Source organism: Amphibalanus amphitrite, unplaced genomic scaffold (assembly GCF_019059575.1).
Source record: "Amphibalanus amphitrite isolate SeventyFive unplaced genomic scaffold, NRLGWU_Aamphi_draft 000671F_arrow, whole genome shotgun sequence".
NCBI lineage: Eukaryota > Metazoa > Arthropoda > Thecostraca > Balanomorpha > Balanidae > Amphibalanus > Amphibalanus amphitrite.
Genome location: NW_024882165.1, coordinates 40,446 through 66,437, shown reverse-complemented (window position 1 = coordinate 66,437; position 25,992 = coordinate 40,446). Strand labels below are relative to the sequence as shown.

Genomic DNA, 25,992 nt, shown 5'->3' with positions numbered 1-25,992 from the left:
TTAGGATTCGCCTCCTTATCACCACCTTTCTTCTCAGTGCACTCCCACCAGTCAACCACTTGGCAACAGCCGCGCTCGGAAACAGAGCATACGAAGGAGCTCACACGTGCCGCGCGGGCCAGTAGTCTCAGTAACCATCGCATTTCCCGCTCATCCTCCGCCTTATGACAGGTAACATCTCTGAACACCTGTTGCAAGCCGAGATCGGGCGCCCCACCGACACCGGTTGCTCGTGGCGGTCTCTAAGAGACAGGAGGCGGCGGAGCGACCGCGCTGGCACCGCGCCATCCAGCTGGTCTGTCAGCCTGGAGAGGCTGTAGCGCTTCCACAGTGGACAAACAGACACACTGAGCGGGGCAGCCAACTGGGCCGCTGGCCGGGCGCCACGGCTGCTGCCGGGCGTGTGGTGCTGTGGTGGGCCGACTGATGAGGTGTGTTATACAGCGAGGCGTGGGGACAGGATAGGCGTGCGAGCTAAGAGGCGTGGATGGTGGTGTGGGGACGAGAGAACAAGTTTCAAAGGCTTCGTGTATCTTGCTTCATGGTGACACAAAAATAATGACGTCAAAAGGCAAAGCATGAACCTACAGCTAAGCGATGCGATAAACACGCAGCGGAAATTCGCTTCCACCACGTTATACAAAAGCCCCTTTGTTCCAATAGTGCCATTCACTCACCCATTTGATGATTTCCTTGGCGTCTGGCTCCAGGAACCGGGGATAGTAGGGCTCCTCAGTCCGAATCGCCCAGAATAGTTCATCTTCATCGAGACCGATAAACGGCGTCAGACCCACCAACCTGGAATGGTCGGGAACGGGTGAATAATTACTACCGATCAAAGTCTTCCAATAATAGCGAGTTTATTTAGTCAGTCTGCTTTTTGTGGATTGATTATGCTGGTGCATCTGCCGGATGCGAAAAACCCCGCCGGATTTCAAGGTAGGTGTTAGTTTGCAACTCTTCCACCTGCCGGCTTTTCAGCCATTGGCACCGGTTCAGCTTTGAAGTTCGCCAGTTCAAGGACATGAATCATTTTATAGGTAGTCAGTGGTTACCCGATAGTTGTCTTTGGTGCAGGTTTGTTCCTGAATGGTTGCGACTGGTGGATGTTCATGGTTGAAGCTTAAGTTTAGTCGGTCACCTCGTATGCATAACCAAGCAGTAGGTATGTGTGCAAAAATCGGCGACACTTCGGCGGAGACGCAGACAGTCTAGTGGATGATGCAATGTAACAAAAAAGAAAATATTGGTGCCGGGAGTTTATCAGCTACCTAACTACCTACTTACATTTCGTATAGCATAATGCCGAATGACCACCAGTCCACCGATTGGTTGTAATTCTTGCCGGATACAACCTGAAAAAACATGGTGTCGGTCAAGAGGGTGCATTTGTTCATTGGCGAGCTTTTATATTATTATCTGTGATCTATTTATTTTCAAGTAGAATGCAACTCACCTCACACATATTAGTAATTAGTATCGCAAAGCAAAAACATCCCATCGTTCTTCATCGTGCCTTCTTATTACGGAGCGAGCGAAGCGAGCGTAGTCTTTCCTTAGATTAACGGAAATTTCTGAGTATGAGCGGCCGGCCGGCCGGCCGGCCGGCCGTGGTCACGCTTTTGCGAGGCTTATATCTCAGCAACCACTTGACCGATTTACATGCGGTAATTTTTGTAGGGTAGCTTCATTCCTGCTACCAAGTATTGGACTATTCCCGATGCATGTGGGTGACCCCTTATGCACGTGCCACGTGCAAAACGAAGAGGTGTCATTTTTGTAATTGTTGCAATATCTCGGTAACTACTTGGCCGATTGCGCTGAAAGTTGGCATGTAGGTAGGCACCCACTAGGCAATGCATATCCATGTGCCAGAGTTTGGGTGCTGCTGCACGTGCGCACGTGCAGGGGTCGATTCCAGATCTCGAGAACGGCTGGACCGATGGCGCTCAAATTTGGTACATGGTTAGGGACCGGTTAGTAGGGAGCCGTGCAAAAGTCAGTTGGGACCCATTTTGCACGTGCGCACGTGCAGGGTGCCGCTTCCAGATCTCGAGAACGGCTGGGCCGATTGTGCTCAAATTTGGCACATCGCTAGAGACCGGTTAGTAGGGTGCCGTGCACAACTCAGTTGGAGGTACCCCCTCGCAATTTCGCACGTGCAAGGCTCACCCTCTCGCTCGCTCCGTTAGTCGCCCCAAAAGGCGTTATACTGGTTTATTGCTAATAGATTATCTCACTTCTGCGTTCCGTTTCCGTTCAGTGCTGCTCGGAAGTAGGTATGTGACGGCAAACCTCACCTCTGGCGCCATGTAGTCGACTGTTCCGCAGAAGGCGTCCGCTGTTCTGTCCAGGAAGATCTGCATCTGACACATACCGAAGTCGGCAATACGGACGTGGCCCTCGTGGTCCAGCAGGACATTGTCCAGCTTGAGGTCTCTGGAGCGAGATCGGATGACATCACAATACTGGAGTAAAAAACGATGAATGGTGACGCCTGATGGCCTTATTACGATTTCGCGCAGTATCAATATCATACTTTAAAGGTGAGCCGGCTTACAGTTCCGCATCTGGTTTCTGGTTGCGTACGGTAAGTTGAATACACACAGTTATTTTCAAGTCTCAAAAGGATACGATTTCATGAGAAATATCATGATATAAGATTGCGAAACATTTTAATACTGGTACCGCCGTGCCGTTAAGCTCTTTTATAGGTTCGGCTTCCTCAGGATAACGGAAATTCCTTGGGAAATCCTGGCGAGTCCCCACTCTATCCACATGTTTACCTGTAGATGATGCCGCGTTTGTGCAGGAAGCGCAGTCCGCAGACCAGCTCCGAGGCATAGAACCGCGCCAGCTCATTACTAAACCGGCCCATCTGCCCCAGATGAAAGCTCAAGTCTCCTCCGTTGAGAAACTCCAGTACGAAAAATAGATGAGACTGTGAAAGAAAAACATCAACACAGTCACGCCAACGCCCTCGAATGCAGCAACGTCTTGCAGTGGCACGTAATGCAGCTCAAAGTGAATGAAAGGTTTACGTTAGTGCACAAACATTTCGTTTCTAGCTTACCGGTGATTGGAAGGTGCAGAAAAGGTGACAGAGATATGGATGGTTGGTGCCGAGGGTCAAGATCTTCCTCTCTATCAAGGTGTCTTCGACGTCTTCATCGTTCACGATTTTGTCCTTGCGGAGACATTTGATAGCGAAGTAGTTCCGAGTGTCCTTCATTCTCGCCAACATAACCTATCGGAAGAGAGACGAGTAGCACGTGCATGTAGACACCAGTTCTTGTTTGTGTTCTTCGATGTCCCACAATTCAATGGAAATGTGATTGGCGAGTACAATACGACATAAGAGGTGAGTATGTACAGTAAGTGTAAAGTTATGTCAACAGAACAGCGTACTTCTATGGCTAAATTCATGTGGTTATCGACAGTGTACCTACCTAGGTGTCAACATTCTATGCAATGAGTGTCATACATCACGTTGATGTCTATTGCCTATGCTTTAGCGTATATAGTATACTACATCGAGAACCAACCCATGGAATCCTACGAATTCCCAGGTTCGCAGAACATCAGCTAAATCGATCGGTGAAGGAGCCACAAGTTTCGTCAACGTTTTGAGGGCGTCATTTCCTGTCTATGAATAGCCGGCATCCTATAAACCCACAATGTTTTGGCTGTCTTGGCGCGCAGCAGCTCTCCGGTCGGCTTTAGGAACGGAAAGGATGACTGGGCCAACTATTTGGAGCTAAAACTGTCTGAACTGGCGACTGAAAGACGTCCTGTCGTGTGACTTCCTCTCCGGCACTCTGCCTCCTGCTATATTTGTTTTTATGTTTTTGACTTCGCCTCTCAAATGGGCACTGCCTGTTGGCGATGTTGTTAAATAAACAAATAAACATATCAATATGATCTGTAGATCATAATCCATATTAATCAACGCTTATCATTTCCTCGGCAACCTGAGCTCGAACAGCTTTGCCTGTCTTCCTGAGTTCCCGAACGTGTCCCAACCCACCTTTCCGAACGCGCCCTTTCCGAGCACTCTGAGCAGCCTGAAGTCCTGCAGGGCATACTGGCGGAACTTGGGCGGTGGTCCGCCCAGCGGGCCCAGCCTTCTGTCAAACGGCGACTCGTCGATCTCGGCCGACGGGCGACGGACGGCCTCCGATGACGTCAGCCCGTCCCGCAGTGACGTCACCGGGCCAGCCGGCGGCGCTGCCGAGGGTGACACAGGGGTGGTGTCAGCGCGTGTCGCGAATAGTGCTGTCCGAGCGCGAGCCGCAGATGACAGTCGAGTTTGAACGGTGACAGAATGGGTGAAGTTCACAGCCCAGATTTGGTCATTGATGATGTCCCGGCCCTCTATTCCTTTCTGAAGCGAGATTTGTGGATGGATAAATGTACATGATATATCGAGAAGAATGAAAAAAAGGTGAATGTAATCAAAATTGGCTTACCTCCATCTACATGGGACGCTTCCTCTTCTTTCTTCGTTGCTTCCTCCTTTTGCTTCTGCATCCAGTCATCTTGCTTAATCATAAACACGAACCTGAGGTTACCCGGTACTTTCATGTACCCCTCAGGATCATCTTCCATTTTAAGCCTTTCCATTTTCAATTTAGCCCGCTGCCCGCGTCTACGGAATTTCTCAATCTTGCGCGCCTCTTCCCGCTCCTTAGCTTCTCGTATTTCTCTCTTTGCTCTTTCGAGGGGCGAAATCTCCTCCTCCGAATCGTATTCGCTGGAGGAACAGCTTTCAGAGCTTGAGCTTTGCTCTGAGCTTGACTTGACCTTCTTTGTGTCAAGTCGACTAGAACTGCTCTTTTTAGTGTTTGTTTTTCTCTTTGCTCTTGATCTTGAATTTGCTAAAGATGGCTTCAAATTATCGGATGGCATGCCTTTGACGTCAGTCGAAACGTTTTCCACGGATCGTTTTGTTTTTGACGTCTCACGGGCTTCGACTTTTTCCATGTTTTTGGACCTTTTGGAGCCATCAGGTGTTTTAGAGACCCTTTTCTTTTGCAACTTTGTTGGTTTTCCTGACGAACGTCCCACGCTTTCGTCTTGTTTGACACTACTGTCGGACACAACTGGTTGTTTCAAAGCGGTAACACTGGTTTTAGGTTTGCTGTTTTTGGAGTTTTTCTCTTGATCAGCACGTAAAAAGGGAGACATGCTAGAAAGGGTATTAACCGGAAATTGCAGTTTGTTTGTTGGTGTCACATTTGTTAGTTTAATTTGCTGTGGTTCAGATATAAGCGGTGGCTTTTTCCGAACAATTTTAACTTTTTTCTTTACAGGCGCTGGTTCAGCATCATTACCGCCGCCAAGTTTTATTTGAGGGAGTGCTTGGGCATTAGTCTCTTGTAACGTCTTCGTTGTTTTGAAACCACTTTGCTTTGCTGCCAGCGCCGATGCCTCATTCATATTTGCTTTTCGTTCTACTACAAAATTATGCTTTGTTTGTTTCTCGTTAGCTGCCGTACTTTGCACAGGCTTTTCACATGGACTACGGGCTAAGAGTTTCCGCTCCTTAGATCGAGTCTTTCTAGTGCTTCCATTCCCGTTGATACAGGGCACGTCGCCCTCCATTTCGCCAACAATCAGACGATCTCCAACCACTGCCGCATTGCGATTCACATTCTTCTCCCTGTCGGTTAGGCCGCTTTTTCTGTCAGTGTGATCTCGATGTTTCACTGGGGTATTTTGTTTCTGCTCTGACTTCCCACCGGAGCTGGTGCTGTCGCTGGGCTTTGTGACAGGACTGCTGTCAGTCGCAGCCATCCTGCCGGCATCCGAGGCATCCGAACTATGGGCGTCACGCGCCGCGTGGGACGCGCTTACTGCGTGCGTGACAGTGACCTCTGAGCGCTGACTGTCAACAGCGGGAGATGTGAGCGTGTTGCTGCTTGACTCCGACTGGACGGGTGATTTTTGTCGTCTGTCTGTGCCACTCAAGATTTTTGCGGAAAGACTATCTTCGCATGTCATGGCAGTGTTCAGTCGTTTTGCTTCTACGTGCTTCGAGATTGGGTTGTTTTCCATGCTAGCTGAATTGGCCTTCGCTGCCCCTTCATTAGCAATTGATTTCGAACTGTTCTCTCGTACACCAGCCGCTTCAATTTGATCCGCTACTTCCTTGCTTCCTGTAGAATGGAGCGTTGTCTTCCCCGCATTGACATCTTTTGCTCCCTTGGTTGATATAACTGATGATGAAGAGGTAGCTGCATTCGGAGGACTCAACGGAGCGACAGGCTTTGAAGCGTCTGCTTGTTTTGCAGAAGTGCCTGGACGTTTTTGAGTTGAATGTAAATCCTCACCTTGATGGTTAGAAGTCATATGCTGAAGCATCTCCATTTTCTTTTCGTCGAGCTTTGAGGCTTGATTCACTATAGAAACATTCGCAGACTCGGCAGTGCCAACTATCGGTATTTCCGATTTTCCAGGTTTATGAGCCAACCCTTCATGGCTTGAATTGATTTCGGCGACGATTTCACTCCCGGTCGCTCCTGTTTTCTCTGGTGGTTTTGCTGTTTGCGTATAGGTGTTATGCGCTTTGGCATTATCGAGACTTGCTGGAATGTTTTTATTTATTTCTTTATCACTTATGCTTACCTGGCCTGACGCATCAGTACCAGAAATAGGACTGTTGGTTTTAGCGACTGACTTTTTCAGGTAGATATTGTTGTTTATATCATCTGTGATCTCCATTCTCTTTGTAACAGCCCCTTCATTTGGTTTGTTTTGGCAGCCAATTTGTAAAAGCTCTGATTTCTCTTTCTTGGAACTGGCATTTCCCTTCAGATGCTCCTTTTCCACATCCAATTCAGGTAATGTCTTCGTTAATTTCTTTTTCTTTACCTTCTTTGTTTTGGTCGTCGTCTTGGTCTCATGCTCTGCTCCATCAGTATGTTTCACTGTTATTTGGATGCTCTTCTCTGTATCGTTATGAGCTTCAGGCGTTTTTGAACTTAACCCAGACCGCCTTTCTACCGGTTCTTGTGCCGTTTCCTTTAGCGGTTGACTCTTTGGTTTGTCGGGAGTTGTAAGAGCAAGAGACGGTACCTCAGGCGCAGGCGGACTTCGTGAGTGGCTCGAATTAGCTCCCAACAACATCATGGCTTCATCGTAATTTGTCAATGTTTGCCCTGACGGCTTTTCTATTTGAGAGGCACCCAGACCTTTCGAAACCACGTTTCCCTTTTGTTTAGCAGTTGACCTTTCTGTTTCATCAGAGCAGCTTGGTCTGTTTTCAGGCACATTGTTTGTCGTTTCGCACTGTTTTGACACAAGCGTGTCTGGTTTTGGCGCGGTTCCCGGCGTTGCTTCTTTTCTTGCCTGTTTTGCGTCGTGGTCTGCGCCAGACTCTGGGGCGTATATTTGACTCTGCTTGATTGTGTTTTCTTGTGAAGTTCCTGTTGGCTCCTTGGTAATTGACCCAGACGTGACCTTGCTCGCAGCTGCCGCAGATATCTTCGAGTAGCTTTCGGTTTCTCCACGACCGCTGCCAGCTTTCACCCTTTTGTCAGTTTCAGCTACTTTGGGATCCATGACAACTGGCTGCTTGCCTTCTGCTGCCAATGCTGTAGAGTTTTTAGTCAATACCCTGTCACTGTCACGATTTGATTCATCGATCGTTGCCACGACACTCGCGCTCGACGCCGAACGTCTCGGTGCCCCTCTGCCGGCGGCGCTACCGTCTCGACTGCCGCCACTGGACTTGCCCGGGCTCACGCCACTCCTCGTGTTGAGGGTTCCATCTCGTGACACCGTCGCGTCCCCCAGAACAGCGCTCAAAGGTCTGTGCGGTGGTCGCTGGGCACCCCTCGTCTCCCCTTCATGGTCCTCCCGAAGCACTGAGCCTGCGCGGCTTCCTCCAAACACAGCGGTGCGCGTGCGCGTCAGCGGCACCTCAGACTTCTCCTTCAGCTCGCCGAAGATCCCACTGCGACTGCGGACCAGCCCACCAGTGTCCATCTGTCGAGAACGCCGCCTGAGCGTACCAAACTCACTCGCCATCCCTGCAGAACTTCCGGCGGAGCTGGAGTTCACTGTCGAGCCCGCCGAGCCGAGCGCGCCGCTGGAGCCGGAGGTGTACAGCCGGCGGCCCTGTAGCACGCGCGGCACGTTGGAGCCGGGGACCTCCAGCGCCGCCAGCGCCCGCGTCAGGCTCGGGTCGTAGTCACGACGCGGCACTGTCGGGGCCAGCACTGACCGGCCTGTGGAGAGGGTCAACATGCTGCTGGGCCGCGCGCGAGCCTGGGTGGCGGCGGCCACACCCAGAGACGTGGAGCGCCGGTAGACGGGAGGTCGAGGCTCGGCGCTGCCGGCCACACGGCCACGTAGCGGTGGAGACAGCATCCTCGGGTCTGTCGACGAACCTGGAACGAGAACGAGGTGTCAGGGCAGGAGGTCGCCGGTGACTACACCATGAGTGAAAACTGACTGATTGAAGATGTTACTGAAGTTTGAAGATTTATGTTCGAACTTTTTGTGCTTTTTTCTGCGTGAGAATAAATGCAGCGATAGTTATCATACATTCATTGTGTAGTGGAGGAAGGAAATGATGCCTCAGTTAACACTGAAGTGAAATATCTGCATAATGTAGCCGCCCATCCCAATGCTCGGCGCAGCGTTCCTAATCTCTCCCCTACAACAAGGCCGAAATGTTAACGGCGGGGAGCTACTTTTGACGGTCAACTCTCCGTGGCATCGGAGGTTCGTTCACCGGCACTCCCAAAGGCCAAGTGTCTGAAGCTCTCTCCCTCCCTCCTCGTTCTCCTCTCTCTCTCCCTCCCTCTCCCTCTCTCTCTCTCTCTCTCTCTCTCTCTCTCTCTCTCTCTCTCTCTCTCTCTCTCTCTCTTTCACTCAATCTCCTTGGATTCTGCATTCTTCAGTTTTCATCTATCTCGCTCTTCTTTTTCTCCCTTTTCAGCAATCGTCAATAACACTGAACGAATAATTGAAACGAAATACGAGTAGTGTCTGCAGTATTATGTTAGTGGAGCGAAAACTGTCAACGTACCATAACTATAAACAATCTCCAACTAGTGAATAAGCGTAATGTCGTTATATAACTTGCAAACAGTGTCACGTAGTCGTTAGATACTCGTTTATCGTTTGAGATACTCGTTGTTTACCGTTTGCCAAATTTTCATTCATCTTTGCTGATATAAGGATACAAAAGTCTGGGATTGGCGCAACAGCTTTCCACCTCGTTTCTTACATACATATAATACACATACATATAATATAATATAATATTACATATAAAGCCATTCATTCATACATATACTCTTATCCTTAACCTCCTCTGCAAAGTTCGTTGCACTCGGTAGTTTATTTACCTACAGTAGGGGAGAGTGGGGTGGGTTGTATCAGTTTTTACTCCGAGACCCATAACCTCGTAACTATCCGTGATAAACTCATTATTTCCATACTGTCTCCTTTCTTGATTCTTCTGCTTTTTTGTGCAAAGTAACTTTTCCGCTACTTCTACTAGTTTTTCTTCTACGGTCTGCCGAATAGAACAATGTTTTTGATACAACTTGCCCCATGCCTTGGGTGAGTTGTATCACATGGTGGGGTAATTTGTTACGGAGCGAGCGAAGCGAGCGGAGTCTTACGTAGAATAACGGAAATTTCTGAGTATGAGCGGCCGGCCGGCCGGCCGGCCGGCCGTGCGGACGCTTTTGCGAGGCTTATATCTCAGCAACCACTTGACCGATTTACACGCGGTAATTTTTATAGGGTAGCTTCATTCCTTCTACCAAGTATTGGACTATTCCCGATGCATGTGGGTGACCCCTTATGCACGTGCCACGTGCAAAACGAAGAGGTGTCAGTTTTGCAATTGTTGCAATATTTCGGTAACTACTTGGCCGATTGCGCTGAAAGTTGGCATGTAGGTAGGCACCCACTAGGCACTGCATATCCATGTGCCAGAGTTGGGGTGCTGCTGCACGTGCGCACGTGCAGGGGTCGTTTCCAGATCTCGAGAACGGCTGGACCGATTGCGCTCAAATTTGGTACACAGTTAGGGGCCGGTTAGTAGGGTGCCGTGCAAAAGCCAGTCGGGACCCATTTTGCACGTGCGCACGTGCAGGGTGCCGCTCCCAGATCTCGAGAACGGCTGGGCCGATTGTGCTCAAATTTGGCACATCGCTAGAAACCGGTCAGTAGGGTGCCGTGCACAAGTCAGTTGGAGGTACCCCCTCGAAATTTCGCACGTGCAAGGCTCACCCTCTCGCTCGCTCCGTTAGTCGCCCCAAAAGGCGCTATACTGGTATCACTATTTCACGTGTCAGGGAGTGTGCTTGCTACTGGTTTTGAACATAACAACAACATTAAATGGGGTTAATACAATGTATATGCTCAAAGGCTTCACCTTTATTAGACCAAACTTAGGTCAATCCGAACGAAACATCGAAACGAACGAAACATCAACAGACTAGACGCAAAAGTGACCCGTTAAGAGCAAAGCAGCCAACACATTGTGCCTAAATGGAAGGAGTATTGACTAGCTACCTACAAACGCGAGCCAGGACTTAGCTTTCGCGATCAAAAGCAACATACCCATACATACATACATACATACATACATGTTACAACATACCCCACCCGGCTCTGATACAACATGTACCTCGCCGCCATCTTGGAAAAAACATCCTCGTGCTCAAAAACAGCGGACACCTGGAGAAATCCATTTTCACTCACGCAGCCTTAGAACCTACCCTCACCACCGCTACGGAGATCTTTCAAATTCGTGCACATCTAAATGCCCAAAACACACATTTTCCTGCAACTTATTTTTTTATAATGACATAAAAAAACATAAAATCGGCTCTCACCTCGAGACGCGTCCACCCAGCCACACGACAGAACAGGGAAAGATGGCGCCCGGAAAACCTCGTCGGCTGGTCGTGTCACGAGCGCTATCTATTGGATAAGTTTGGCACAATTCGCCCTGATACAACTTGGACATGATACAACTCACCCCGCTCTCCCCTATTTGTCAGCGTTGACTATGTGTCCCAGGGGCGGATCCAGAAAATCTCCAAGGGAGGGGCCATTAGAAACCAGGAGGCCCCCCCCCCATAATCCCACCTGTTGGAGGCCCCATCTTCCCACTTGTTGGCCCCCCCAAAAAAAAACTGCGTCTATTGAGCTTATCTAGCTGTTCACGCAACATCTCAACATCTGTGCAGGCTTGGAGGCCCTCTGTGCAGGTTAGGAGGCCCTGTAAAAGTGGTCATCTCTGTGAGTATAAGAGACCTCCAAGTTATGAAAAGCTTTACCAATCTTCTAACAAAGAAGTCTTCTCAGCTAGTCTTCTAAGAAATAACTAAGTGGGTAGGTAAAAAAAAAAACTCATCGGATTTCGGCCACTTTATTTTCAGGAGGCCCCCTTTTCAGCTTTTTAACTTTTTAACTTTTTATTTTATTTTTGAAAAAAATCGGCCAAGGGGGTGGGGCCATGGCCCCCATGGCCCCCCCTTGTATCCGCGCCTGATGTGTCCCATGACTAAACCGTGACACCGGATACGCCCCAGGGTCAGACGGCTGGCGGTAGCTGCAACATCACATCACGTGCCAGGGGGATGATCTCGGAGTGCAAACTCCGGGAGCCGGACCGAGGTCCAAGACCAGCGAGAGAGCGCAGATCTGCAGCTGATCTGGCTCCTGTCAGACTCGCCAATAGCGCGACCGAAACCGCTGCAACAGATAGCGTGATTTGCATTTTTGGTATTTACAAGAAGTGACCGGCAAGCCTGTTATGTGAACAGGGGAATAAATAAGTCACAGCAGATGTTTATTGAAATTTTTAATTAGATTAACCCGCGCCGGGCCGGTGCTCTGAGATTCCGCGCCGGGCCGGGGGGGGGGGCTGTCTGAACACCCCCCCCCCTTCTAACTCGGCTCCTGGGCCACGTAGCGACACGAGGTAAGCGGCAATCGAAGGAACGTCCAAAATAAGGACGAAAACACTTCCGTCATTTTTGGGTCAGGTCAAAGGTCAGGTCACCAGAGGTCACCAAAGATAAAATGTTGAATATTTCAACATTTTGGAAACTGCCGACGGCTATCTCGGGAACCGATAGAACTACAGCGCCGCGGAAAAGCGCATTCGATAGCCCTTTTACAGAACTTTCTGAGTTATACTCTCAGATTTGACCTCAGGTCAACGGTTTAGCCTCCAGAGGACAAAAACTCCAAAAATGGCCGTTTTTACGAAAAGCGTTTTTTCGGCAATAACTTTTGACTAAAAAAAGCCATGACATTACTTTTGGCAGCATCGTGTTCCTCTCGTCGAGACGCGTCGAATGAACTATAATTTTACCTTGAAAGGTCAACTTGAAAAGTTGACCTCAGGTCAAGGTCATGACCTGACCGGAAAAGGTTATGTTGCATATTGTTGTGTTTGTATATAGGCCCCCCCCCGAGGCCCCCTACTTGGACCGCCTCTGCGACCCCACGGTGCCAGGTGCCTGTGAGCGCCCCTGCCGGCGCCAGCTGACTGTGCGCGCCAAGCGGCGTGACTGGCGCACGGGACGTGGGCTGGCGCTCGCCATACTTGTTTACGTTTCGATCTCTCTCTCGGCCCATTCGCACCGGTCTAAAATAAATCGCGTTGATATTCATAAGCTCTTTCACTTCGAACCGATAAACGACAACTAAACATGGCGCGGTCGGTTTTGTGAATTACTACGTGATTGAGCATACCGCGATGACTATCATTCAAGAACTGACGGCACTGCTGGAGAGGCAAGTGAAGAGAGCCGCCGACGCCGACAAGCGCCTGGAGCGCTTGGAGAGGCTGCTAACCAGGGAGCCCTCCGCGGGGACGGACGCGACGACCGGAGTGTCAGAGTCGGGGGCTGAGCGAGGCGCTGATGGATCCGTTGGACCAGCTGCCGCCGCCCGCCGGACTGTCTGCCTGCCGGTGTCGGCGACCCCGCCCGCGCAACCGAAGTCGGCATCGACGTGCAACGACCGTGCCGAGTGCAGTGTTCACGACAGTGATTTAGGAGCGGTGAGCCGCAGGCTGGAGGACTTTTGTAAGGGCAAAATTTAGCGCGACGTGTACGTCGGAGAGGAGCGGCGGGCCGGAGTACCAGGGTGCGTGTAAGGCCAGTCCGCCGTATGATAGCCTCCGGCGGGAAAGGCGTGCCCGCCGGGTGAAAGGCTGCGGCTGGCCGGCACCTGGGACTCGCGGGCCCGTCTCTCGAGGCATTTGCCAGTGCGGTGTCGTCGGGGCAACATCTTTCGGTAAGCGAACTTTTCCCTCCCCCCTAAATTAACGCCGCAGCGCCCAGGCGCTGCGGAAGTCCCCGACAAATGTCCTGGATTTCATTTGGCTTTCCGACCCGCCGCAAATAGCGGTGGGCACTCCCGTTTTATATCCAGGACAGTCCCATCTAAATTATAATTAATCGGCGCGGCGCGTGGCGTATATGAGTGAGCGATTGTAAGTGTGATGTGTATAGTGTGCGTGAGGAAAATGATCCGAGAGAATGACACTTCGTCCCGCGAGACCCAAAATACAATGTAATGGGAATGTGAGCCAAATCTTTGAATTGGGTAAAGGCAGATGCCGGGCTGATACACGGTGAACGTGAACGAACAATCATACGGGCCGCTTAGTTTAATACACCCGGGTGGCAGGCGGGCATTGTAGAGTAACTTTGATTAACGTAATGTCTGTACATGGGGGGAACCATTAAAAGGTTGCCGGTTCCGATGCTTGAAACCCCTACATAAAAATGGTGCATCGGCCGGGAAATCTTTCCCATCGGAGGTCAGGATGCCCGAAGTGTTCCTTCCGCCATAATCTGCGGCACGCGACAAGTGTAGTATTCCGCTCCCCGGCACCAGGGCACATTGGTACCCGGGCGTATTTGCCGCTTCCGGGCACGCGGCCCACTGGCCCGTGCTGGCGCAACGGAAGGCCAGCGCTACCCGGGATAAAACGCCGATCGGTCCTGATAATGCCGTGAGGGAGGCCCGGACGGAGCCCGGGTGTCGCAGAGGCGGGGTCAAAGGACATGACGTGGGCGCCGTTCGGCCATTTCCGCTCCCTTGGAGGTGGTTACCGGTCGAGCTGTTCTTACTTTTGGCTTCAATATCTTGTGTAAATCTTTGTTTCCATACCTTTCGTCACGTTCACACGCGTGAATCAGCCCAATTAAAGGGGGGCATGGGGGACAATTTGCTACCGCACAATATCTGAGGAGGATACGCACTCCGCAGGCGCAGGAGCGATAACGTCGGCGATTACGGCGATAACACAGCGATAAGGTCGGCGCGGCAGCGACAGAGCGGAAGGGCTCTCGAGATCGCTGGCGCGGTTGCTCGCGCACAGGGTGCGGGCACGCACCGTCTCGTGAGGTTCACGAGAGGCTCGGAGGACTCACTGGCGCGGGCTCATCGTCACGGTGATTTGACGAGAGTCAGCTGAGAGCTCCGCGGTGAGTACCGATCTGCTCCGAGCGATAAGGGCAAAATTTAGCGCGACGTGTACGTCGGAGAGGAGCGGCGGGCCGGAGTACCAGGGTGCGTGTAAGGCCAGTCCGCCGTATGATAGCCTCCGGCGGGAAAGGCGTGCCCGCCGGGTGAAAGGCTGCGGCTGGCCGGCACCTGGGACTCGCGGGCCCGTCTCTCGAGGCATTTGCCAGTGCGGTGTCGTCGGGGCAACATCTTTCGGTAAGCGAACTTTTCCCTCCCCCCTAAATTAACGCCGCAGCGCCCAGGCGCTGCGGAAGTCCCCGACAAATGTCCTGGATTTCATTTGGCTTTCCGACCCGCCGCAAATAGCGGTGGGCACTCCCGTTTTATATCCAGGACAGTCCCATCTAAATTATAATTAATCGGCGCGGCGCGTGGCGTATATGAGTGAGCGATTGTAAGTGTGATGTGTATAGTGTGCGTGAGGAAAATGATCCGAGAGAATGACACTTCGTCCCGCGAGACCCAAAATACAATGTAATGGGAATGTGAGCCAAATCTTTGAATTGGGTAAAGGCAGATGCCGGGCTGATACACGGTGAACGTGAACGAACAATCATACGGGCCGCTTAGTTTAATACACCCGGGTGGCAGGCGGGCATTGTAGAGTAACTTTGATTAACGTAATGTCTGTACATGGGGGGAACCATTAAAAGGTTGCCGGTTCCGATGCTTGAAACCCCTACATAAAAATGGTGCACCGCGGCCGGGAAATCTTTCCCATCGGAGGTCAGGATGCCCGAAGTGTTCCTTCCGCCATAATCTGCGGCACGCGACAAGTGTAGTATTCCGCTCCCCGGCACCAGGGCACATTGGTACCCGGGCGTATTTGCCGCTTCCGGGCACGCGGCCCACTGGCCCGTGCTGGCGCAACGGAAGGCCAGCGCTACCCGGGATAAAACGCCGATCGGTCCTGATAATGCCGTGAGGGAGGCCCGGACGGAGCCCGGGTGTCGCAGAGGCGGGGTCAAAGGACATGACGTGGGCGCCGTTCGGCCATTTCCGCTCCCTTGGAGGTGGTTACCGGTCGAGCTGTTCTTACTTTTGGCTTCAATATCTTGTGTAAATCTTTGTTTCCATACCTTTCGTCACGTTCACACGCGTGAATCAGCCCAATTAAAGGGGGGCATGGGGAACAATTTGCTACCGCACAATATCTGAGGAGGATACGCACTCCGCAGGCGCAGGAGCGATAACGTCGGCGATTACGGCGATAACACAGCGATAAGGTCGGCGCGGCAGCGACAGAGCGGAAGGGCTCTCGAGATCGCTGGCGCGGTTGCTCGCGCACAGGGTGCGGGCACGCACCGTCTCGTGAGGTTCACGAGAGGCTCGGAGGACTCACTGGCGCGGGCTCATCGTCACGGTGATTTGACGAGAGTCAGCTGAGAGCTCCGCGGTGAGTACCGATCTGCTCCGAGCGGAGCGTGTGAGTGTCCGTGTGTTTGTTTTGTCTTTATTTTGTAGTGTGGGTTTTCAGGGTGTGTGGGGAGATTGCAATATTGGGTGCTAACAGGGGAGTGTTCGTATTATTTCAATTCACTAGCGTGACGTTATAGCTCGTGTGAGCTATGCCCACCACGGATGATGAGGGCCCTCGGGCCACATATGGGCCCGACCAGTCCACGTATTCGGTCCTGCCTCCGGCCAAAAACCTGGGGGCATTACGGGAGATTCCCATGTTTGAGCCGGACAAGGAGGGAAGCGTGGGCGTCGGGGATTTTCTTGAGGCAGTGGAGAACGCGGCCTCTTTGGGAAACCTCGACGCCAATGACATTATGAAGGTGATGCCGATGCGCCTGAGAGGCCCAGCAAAGGGTTTCCTCAAAACGTATCTGGCATCCAAACAGGTGGGCTCGGACGTGTTCGGGCTGGGTCACCTGTGGAAAGATTTTAAACGCGGGCTGTTTAACCGTTTCCGCAAGCCCACGGACCCGGTGGCGCACCTGCTGCAGCTCACGAGCTGTCAGCAGGGCGATACCGAGACCGCCCGGGGGTATGCGCAGCGGCTTAAATCGCTCGCGTATAAAACATGGCCGCAATTCACTCAGTCACAAGACGAGCCCATCCGCCAACTGGGCGAGAAACTCATCTACCAACACTTCCTGAAGGGCTTGAAGCCCACAAATCTCGAGCGGATCCATTTGAAGGGCATAGGGGACATGGATGCCGCCGTGATCGAGCTGACCAGCAAAGAGACATTTGATGCCCTGCAGCGCTCGGGCGGTCGCTCCGTCCGAGTGAATCAGATCGGAGAGGAGACGCCTCGGGCGCTAGAGGAGATCCGCGGAGCCGTGCGCGAGCTCCGCGAGACGGTGGCGACCCACATAGCCAGCACCGCCGAGGCTCTGTCTCACGCGCTGGGGTCGCATACATTGTCTGCGCCCTACTCTGCAGCCGGACACGGCCGGGCGGACGCGCTCCCATTCCACGCGCCGGTCCCTCCGGCCTATGGGGCCGCTGTATATGGGTCGGGGGCGGTGCCGGACTCGGCCGGTCCGTCAGGATCCGCTGGCCCATGGTACGAGACGGCACTGTCTCACCCGACAATGGCTGACCCTGGGCTGGGGGAGACAACATATGGTGACAATTTCTATGGACCGGGAGGGCACCCGCCCCAGTCGGGGCCGGACATGTGCGACCAGGGGCTGGAATGGGCTCAGCCGTCGGCCTCTAACTGCCCGCCCGGCTACTCCCCGCATCTGAGTGGTCCGAGCGCGATGGAATACTGGGTGAACGCCGTGGGCTATCGGCCTCGGCTGCCCCAGTATCCCATACTACGGCCCGCTGCTCCGGGATACCAGGGGCAGGCTCCGCCGCGCCCCATGGGAGGCGCTCCGAGGGGACCGGTTGCTTGTTTCAACTGCGCCGGGCCCCATTACGTGCGGGACTGTCCCTGCCCGCGGCTGCCAGTAGCGCGCGGAGTGTACACTGGGGGAGCGATGAGGGCGCCGGCGCCGGGCGGGCCGCTCTGGCGTGGCGTGGGACCGAGACCTAATTACCCGCCCGGGGGCCGGATGACGGCTCCCAGGTTCCCAGCGGTCCGGGACCGCGTGCCGCCCCAGCAGCAGCCTTTAAACTGGTAGGGCCAGTCGGAAGCGCGCCCGACCGATTGGCTAATGGAGTTGACAGGGCGGGGGAGGATGACGTTCTCTCGGTAAATAGCCTCATTGAGAGAGAGTCGGAGCTGCCAAAGTTGAAAGTGAGGGTGGGAGATCAGAGCTTCTCAGCTTTGGTGGACTCTGGCTCCTCAGTGACGCTGTTATCCGCGGCGGCGTGGCAGAGGCTGCCCGTGCGGCCTAGCCTGAGCGCCGGAGGCGGCATTCGACTCCGCTCGGTCACCGGCGGAGAGCTGGCCAACATCGGCGAGGCGGTGCTGACGGTTGAAATAGGGGCTTTCAAACTCGAACACAAAATGTGCGTCATACAGGGCTTGCCCTATGACGTGCTACTCGGAATCGACTTTATTAAGGCGTCAAGAATGGTGTTAAATGCGGCAGAGGGGTGTGTACAGATAGGGAGTAGCCGCGTTCCATTCGCTTCCTCCTGCGGGCTGTATAACGGCCCGCGAGCGGTGTGTCTTTCCACGGACGTGACCGTGCCCTCGCGGCACGTGTGCGTGATCGCGGCTAAGCTGGACACGGCGGGCCGGGGCTCGTCCGAGAAATTGGTCGAGTTTGTTCCTCAGCCACCCGAGGAAACGCTCGAACCGTTTCTGGAAGTGCCCAGCTTGGTGGCCAAAACCAATTCGGCAGGCTATATCCAGATCCCACTCGTTAACCCGACCGAGGACGACATACAGCTGCCCGCCGGCTACGAGCTGGGGCAAACTCAGCTGTATGAAGGGCTGGTCGCCACGGTGCATGTGGATCCGGTGGGAGGTCAGGACCAGGACGGTGTTGGGCCGCCGCTCTGGGCCGGCCGCTGGCCAAGCCGCGAACACTTTCTAAGTCAGTTCCCCCTGGAACATCTGAGTGGGGATCGCAAACGGCGTGTGGAGGATTTGCTCTGCCGCCATCAATCAATGTTTTCATGCCACGATTATGACCTCGGCCGCATAGAAATCGCGGCACCCACAATCCGGCTCAAACCGGGAGCCGAGCCCGTGCACTCGCGCCCGTATCCGTGCTCAGAGCACCAGCGCCAGGAGCTCTGGCGACAGCTGGAGGAAATGCTCAAAAATGACCTAATAGAGCCGGCGTACGATGGGTTTACGTCCCCATGCATCCTGGTAAAGAAGCCAAATCCCACCTCAGAGTCTGACTCCTGGCGACTCTGTCAGTCCTTCGTAAAGCTCAACTCGATCACCGAGACCCTGAGTTACCCGCTCCCTAATATGCAGCGCATATTAGAAGATCTGGGGCGTAACAAGGGTTTCGTGAGCTCGATGGACATGACAAAAAGCTTCTACCAGATCCGCGTGCTGCCTGAGTGTGCCAAGCTCGCTGGGTTTATAACACCCTTCGGGGGCTATAAACCCAAAGTGCTGCTCATGGGTTTGAAGAATAGCAGCGCGAGCCTCCAGCGAGTTGTAGACGCTGTGTACGCCCCGGTGCTGGCGACGGGAAAGATCCATTGCTACCTAGACGACCTGATCTGCTCAACCGCCACTGAAACCGAGCACCTCGAGATGCTGGAGAGCACCTTCCAGCTGGCTCGGAAGCACGGGGTGAAATACAAACCGAGCAAAACGAGGCTTCTCTGTCGGTCGGTCAAACTGCTGGGACATGTCATCTCTCCCGAGGGTATAAGTGTCGATGACAGCAAGACACAGGCTATCGCCCAAATAGCAGAACCGACCAACAAAACAGAGGTTAGAGCCTTCGTGGGCCTGGCCAACTTTTACAAGCGCTTCGTGCGGGGTTTTGCGGCCCTGGCTCGACCCTTACTGAACTTGCTGAAGAAGAACGTGCCCTTTGTGTTCACTGAGGAGTGCAGGGAGTCCTTTGAGGCGCTGAAACGGTGTTTGTGCGAGAGTCCGGTACTCCGGTACCCCGACTTCTCGGGTAAATACCCATTTCACGTCTACACCGACGCGAGCTCACGAGCACTGGGAGCGGCGCTGCATCAGGAGTTCGAGGACGGCTCTCACCCTATAGCCTATGCTAGCCGGGTGTTGACGCCGTCCGAGCTGCCGCAGCCCATACTGGTCAAGGAGAGCTTGGCTGTGGTCTTTGCTGTCTGTGAGAAGTTCTTTTACTATCTCGACGGACGGCATTTCATACTGACCACAGACAACAGCGCTCTGAGATACCTGCTCCAGGCCACCACGGAACCAAAGGGCTCCTCACGACTCGTTAGGGATGCATTGAGGCTGCTCGACTTCGAGTTCGAGGTGCGACACCGCCCTGGGCCCGAAATTCCGCACGTAGACGGCTTGAGCCGTTTGACTTGGCAGGCCATGAAAGAAGGGCAAGGCCAAAAGGTGACAGCTGACATTGACCTCGACTCGCGCACTCGGCCGGTTTGTACCGTCACGGAGATGGGAATCAAACGGCTGAGTGCCGAGGAGCTGCGATCCGAGCAGCTCAAGGATGAGCAGCTGAAACCGATCATTCAATATCTGGAGGGAGATGCCGCCGGCCAGGGACCGCTGCGGCACAAGAAATATTTCATGAACGAACAGGGAATACTTTACTGTCGCTCCAGATCGGGCGGAAATCATCAACTGGTGGTCCCTAAGTCGCTAAGGAAGGCCTTGATGATTGATCACCATCAGGGCAGCTTTGGTGGCCACGTCGGGTGGCGGAAGATGTGGAGTGGCCTCCGGCCAAAGTACACCTGGAAGGGCATGACTGCTGACCTTAAGAGGCATGTAGGTCAGTGTGCCGACTGTGAGGGGCGAAATGCGGGTTTCATCGGCAAAGCACCAATCCAGGACAATTACCAGGCGACCCGGCCTTTCCAAAAGGTCAGCATTGACTTGCTGACCGGCCTGCCTCTCACCGACCGTGGGAATACGGTGCTGCTAACCGTGGTGGATTGTTTCACTCGTTGGGTGGAGCTGATCCCCTTGCCATCTAGAACGGCCAAAAATGTTGCACTGGCCCTGCGCGACCGCGTTTTTCTGCGGCACGGAGTGTGTGATGTGGTGAGTGACAACGGCGCCGAGCTGGTCTCGGAAATTGTCACCGAGCTGTACACTCTGTTGGGGGTGAGAGCCGGCACGTGCACCGCATACCACCCGCAGGCCCAAGGCGTGGTGGAACGTACACACCGAGTCATAGCGGACATGTTGGCCAAGTATATTTCCTCTGGGGATGTTGCGACTCTGGCCGTGTATAAAAGTGTGGACTGTATTCAGACAAACCCTAAGACCGGATCGACTGTAAGTTTCAACCGACTACTTAAAGAAATGCGTTGAAGTGCCGCGATATATTGTGATGATAAGCACAATCAAATACAACCCGTGACTAGCCACCCTTTAAACGACAATTGTCGGAGTTAAACAGCATTAGCTGACCTTACCGATATCCGATCCAGAAATGCACTACACCCCAAAGGTTCCAATTTGGGGTTGGCACCGGGTTACCCCGCGCCGCCACCGATAGCCGACCCTCCACCCCTCCTCGACGCCAAGCCGACCAGCGGTAGCAACCGGGGTGCAAGGAGTCAGCCTCAAGGCCGCACTCTCCCGGTGCCTGAGTCGCGCCGTCACTCTACCCGTGTGCAAAGATCAGCCGCAAAAGGCCGTACCTTACGGGTTCGAGATCAGGACGCCAACTGACCGCTGATCAGCGACCGCCGCCGCAGTCGGCTCCGCCCAATTCGCCCGCAGGCGGCCGGTCACGTGTCCACAGCGGCTCACAACTCGCGCGCGCGTCGCCGGCCGGCCCGGCTGGGGCTCACAAACTCAAGTGGTCGCATTTCACAACATACTCCCCCCTTGAAAATTAGCAAATTTTCAACACAAAATAAACTGCCAATCTTGGACGCAACGATCACCGATATCACCGTGACGTCAGCACCGCGTCCGCCGCATCACGTACACATCGTCACTGCACGTCACTGTCCAGTGTCCAGCTAGGCACACGCACACCGCACTCGCTTCGCCTGGCTTCAGCTTGAGCCATTCCGGGAAAGTCCAGTGCGCCCGGTCTTCGTGCGATCAGCGTCCGGCCGCCGTGCCACCGTCCAGCCGCCGTACCGGTCCATCCGTCCATTGCTTGTGACCGGACAGTCCAAAAGACCGTTCCGGTGAAGCACCGCAGAGCACCATATGCCGCCGCTTCGCTGACCGAGAGCTCACGCGTCAGGACAGGGTCTGTTGCAAAAAGAAAGAAAAGTCAAGCGCAACCCGATAAATGTCATTTCAGGTCAGGACACACATAAATACATTCACAAGGCCATTTACATTTTCCAAACACTTCAATACAACTGCTGTTCAGTCTAGAATCATCAAAACAGTTAAGGATTCAGCTTCTTCATTGGCCACCTAGTTGTCCGGAACACATCTCCTGTCCGCTCGTCCGTGCCTGCCAGGCCCAGAGATCTGCCGCTCAGCCAGGACCAAAGGCCAGCGACCGCGGTGCCTGTCGCTATGAACTCGGAACACGTCTCCCACCTTGGGCAAACGGGTAGGTCTTCCTCGCGGCGACAGAGTCCAGGCACGCAACACGGCCTGCTTCCAGCAATCTGTCAAATGAGCATCGATACGACGATGGCGACGGCGCCGCCGCCGGACCCGATCAACTCTGTCATATCGAGCCCCTCGATGTAGAGACGCGACACCGTCTGAGGCCGGAGACGGCTCCGAATCGGACGCAAGTCCGCAGTCGGCCACTGTCCGTCCTCCCCCCGTTTCAGTGATGGGTGGTTCCTTATGGGACGCCGGCACGCAGTCGGTCACCGTCAGTCCTCCCCCCGGTTCGAGGACAGGATCAACCAGCATGTCCGTCATCTCGCCGTGATGTGGACCGACGCTCTCCTCGTCGAGTCTTCCAGCAGTCATCCTCATGGCGAGATTCTCCGTCCTTCGGCACGGAGAATCCTCAAATCTGTCACTGTGCGTGTGGAGGCCGTGCATCACGTAGCCGAAAACGGTGGCGACGGCCCGAAGTCCGTCACCTACATCGACCTGCTCCCACTGCACGATTCGATAGAGGTTATCGATACCGATTAGCAGGTCAATCTCGCCTCCCTTAAAATCATCGGCCATCATCTCGGGCATCTGACCGGGCACCTTCGAGAGGGACGGCACCGGGAGGGGAGAGCACACCCGTTCCGTGCTCCACAGGTCAATAGTCACATGTCCGTCATCGAACCGGCTGTTCAAATCGATCCTGACTCGGTCGTATTCCCGTGGCTCCTCGAGCTTCTCCTGAAAACCGATGCAGGAGAAGGTCCCGGTGCCAACGACCGGCAGTCCAAGCTCCTCTGCCAGGGAGCTGCGTATGTAAGAGGAGTCTGATCCCCCGTCCAAGAGAAGCCGAACCATTCGACCGTTCTGGGGATCACCGGCCCTGACCAGCGCTGTCTGGAAGAAACAATTGCCAATGTTCCCCCCACCAGCCTGGTAGCGATGCCGTCCGACATTGAAATCACGTGATTCTGTCCTTACCCCAGCCGTGCTGATTGGGACCGTTTCTGGCCTGAACGGACCCACCGGCGGCGCCTGCGCAGCAGCAGCGGGCTGCGGAGGGCCTGAGCTGGATGGACGCTGTCCTGTTTCCAAGTGGCCGTCCTGGGGCCTCACCTCTACACCCCTCGGCCGCAGACCAGCCGGCCAGGGCCCATCTGCACCAGTCGTGGGTGCCACCCCAACACCAGGATTCTGCGGAGAATGGGCATCGGAGTGGCGGTGCAGCAGGACGTGATGATTCCGTCCGCATTTGCTGCAGCCTCCAGCCCGACAGCTTCGAGCGCGATGTCCTCCTATTAGGCAACAATAACAGGCCATTGATGCCGACGCAACTCTCCACCGAGCCTCAGGATCCATTTTCAAGAATGATCGGCACTGTGGGAGCGGGTGCGTCCCACTGCAGCAAGCAGGGCACATTTTGTTTGAAGCGCGAGGCATGCGCTGTACATTAAGGGTGGCAGCTACAGAGGCCGCGGAGTTTGGAGACTTTGAGGGAGCATCTGGTGCCGCTACACCTCTCGCATACTCCTGCACCCGTATCTCCTGCTGAAGGAACTCAAGAAAATCAGCGAACTGTGTTTTTCCCTGTCTTGCCCACTCAACTCGCCAGCTCTCTGGAAGCTTCTCTTTAACCATGGGCAGTAAGAGTGAAGAGAAGCTGTCTGATGTGACACCGAGTGAGTTTAAGGCTCTGGTGTGGGCAGCGATATGGTCCGTCAGTGACCGCAGGGCCCTCAGATCATTGGAGCGGACTGCAGGCATGTTCAAAAGCTCTCTCATGAGCGTCTCTCGGCAGAGCTCACTTCGGTCAAACCTCTCTTTGAGAACTGCCACAGCCTCGGCGTAGCCGTTGCCAGAGACTGGGATACCCTGAATGGCCTGAAGGGCTGCACCAGCTAAATGCGATTTCAGCACGACAAACTTCTGAACATCTTCGAAACCAGGATTCTGATGAACTGAGACCATAAACAACTCCCAAAACTCTGACCATTTCATGATGTCGCCACCGAAAACTGGGATTTTGACAGCCAGAGAGGATTTGAATTCAGAGTTCGCTGTCGAGTTCCCCGGCACAGGCACGCCCCTGGCCTCGGCAGCCTTCTCGAGGCGGGCTAGAACTCGAGAACTCAGAAATATCTCATCCTCCATCATCTGGATATGGCTGGTCTCATCCGATTGCCCTACCTTATCAAGCTGAATTTGGGTGCCTTGAAGCTCGCCCAGCAGCTTCTCGACATGGTGGATTTTCAACGCCAGCTGATCCTGATCCAAGGATCTTTGATCCTCCTGCCGACAAGCCTTTAAATCGTTGCAGAGCTTTGTGGCCTTTGAGCGAAGTCTAGTCCTAGTGGCGATCAATTCCTCCATGACAGGCAATGTTCAGAAAGGGAGTCTAAAAAAAACAAGCAGTTACTGACCGACAATGACTGATCGAAAAATTCCAAAGGTACAGTTACATCCGGCCCGGAGGACTATGTTGCGACTCTGGCCGTGTATAAAAGTGTGGACTGTATTCAGACAAACCCTAAGACCGGATCGACTGTAAGTTTCAACCGACTACTTAAAGAAATGCGTTGAAGTGCCGCGATATATTGTGATGATAAGCACAATCAAATACAACCCGTGACTAGCCACCCTTTAAACGACAATTGTCGGAGTTAAACAGCATTAGCTGACCTTACCGATATCCGATCCAGAAATGCACTACACCCCAAAGGTTCCAATTTGGGGTTGGCACCGGGTTACCCCGCGCCGCCACCGATAGCCGACCCTCCACCCCTCCTCGACGCCAAGCCGACCAGCGGTAGCAACCGGGGTGCAAGGAGTCAGCCTCAAGGCCGCACTCTCCCGGTGCCTGAGTCGCGCCGTCACTCTACCCGTGTGCAAAGATCAGCCGCAAAAGGCCGTACCTTACGGGTTCGAGATCAGGACGCCAACTGACCGCTGATCAGCGACCGCCGCCGCAGTCGGCTCCGCCCAATTCGCCCGCAGGCGGCCGGTCACGTGTCCACAGCGGCTCACAACTCGCGCGCGCGTCGCCGGCCGGCCCGGCTGGGGCTCACAAACTCAAGTGGTCGCATTTCACAACAGGGGAGCCCCACTGGGATCTGTATGCGGCTTCATGCCAGTTCGCCATGAATAACTCTGTGCACGGCTCCACAAAACACACCCCGTTCTATCTGGTGCACGGGCGCTCGGCACAGCTGCCAACAGATGCGCTGTTGGATGCAAAGGCGGTCCAGTGGCGCGACTACCACGAGTATGTGGAGCAGTTGCTTAGAAACACTCAACAGGCGTTCGCCGAGGTTCGCCTGAATGTGAAAAAGGCTCAAAAGGCCAATCAGGTCCGCCGAAACGACAAAGCCCGATTGCGCACGCTGAATGTGGGAGACGCTGTAAGGCTTAACAATCCGCAGCTCAAACCGGGAGAGAAAGGAAAACTTGCAAGCCGGTGGAAATCCGGCTATATAGTCATTGACAAGTTTGGTGCTGTCAATTACTACATAGAAAATGTGAAAACTCAAAAGAGGCAGTTGGTGCACATTGACCGCCTCAAGCTGCGCCGCAGTGGGGAGGAGAGCCCGACGCGACGAGAGCGCGCCGCCGGCTCCGGCCCTGAGCGGATCTCGCCCTGCCCGGCCGAGGAGGGCTGGTACGACGCTGAGCCGCCGTCACCGCCGCCGGCGTCTCACGCACATTCCGCAGCCGACGGCGCCGCGCCGCCGATCGAGGCGGCCGAGGCCGCTCCGGTCGGGCCGCGCGCCCGTGGAGGCACGGGAGGCATAGCGGGTGCGTTCAATGACCCCGCCGGTCCGAGCGCCAGGGCTGGGGAAAGGACGCCCCGTGGAGACGGGAGGCGGCCGAGGGACGGCGAGCGCGCAGGTAATCAGGGG

General features: G+C 54.1%; 2 protein-coding genes across 5 annotated transcripts in view; one reads left to right on the top strand and one right to left on the bottom strand.

Annotated features, from left to right (window-relative positions):
- Nucleotides 1-25,992, bottom strand: part of LOC122364352 (mucin-19-like) — a 55,069-nt gene that overhangs the window by 15,398 nt on the left and 13,679 nt on the right. Inside the window, exons 2-9 of one of the 4 annotated variants that reach the window (XM_043334648.1) lie at nt 5,545-8,393; nt 4,470-5,508; nt 4,028-4,230; nt 3,074-3,247; nt 2,787-2,941; nt 2,301-2,439; nt 1,288-1,355; nt 678-798 (exon numbers count right to left, since the gene is read on the bottom strand). In XM_043334648.1, coding sequence (XP_043190583.1) covers nt 678-798; nt 1,288-1,355; nt 2,301-2,439; nt 2,787-2,941; nt 3,074-3,247; nt 4,028-4,230; nt 4,470-5,508; nt 5,545-8,373 — 4,728 coding nt within the window. In that variant the 5' untranslated portion in view covers nt 8,374-8,393. Of the gene's footprint in view, nt 1-677; nt 799-1,287; nt 1,356-2,300; nt 2,440-2,786; nt 2,942-3,073; nt 3,248-4,027; nt 4,231-4,469; nt 8,394-25,992 lie in introns of all 4 variants that reach the window. The other 3 variants (XM_043334649.1, XM_043334646.1, XM_043334647.1) reach the window with 3 other exon arrangements.
- Nucleotides 14,507-18,131, top strand: LOC122364353 (translation initiation factor IF-2-like). The gene is made up of 2 exons (XM_043334651.1): nt 14,507-14,715; nt 15,699-18,131. The coding sequence occupies exon 2, from the start codon at nt 16,089-16,091 to the stop codon at nt 17,601-17,603; it is 1,515 nt and encodes a 504-aa protein (XP_043190586.1). The 5' UTR covers nt 14,507-14,715; nt 15,699-16,088; the 3' UTR covers nt 17,604-18,131.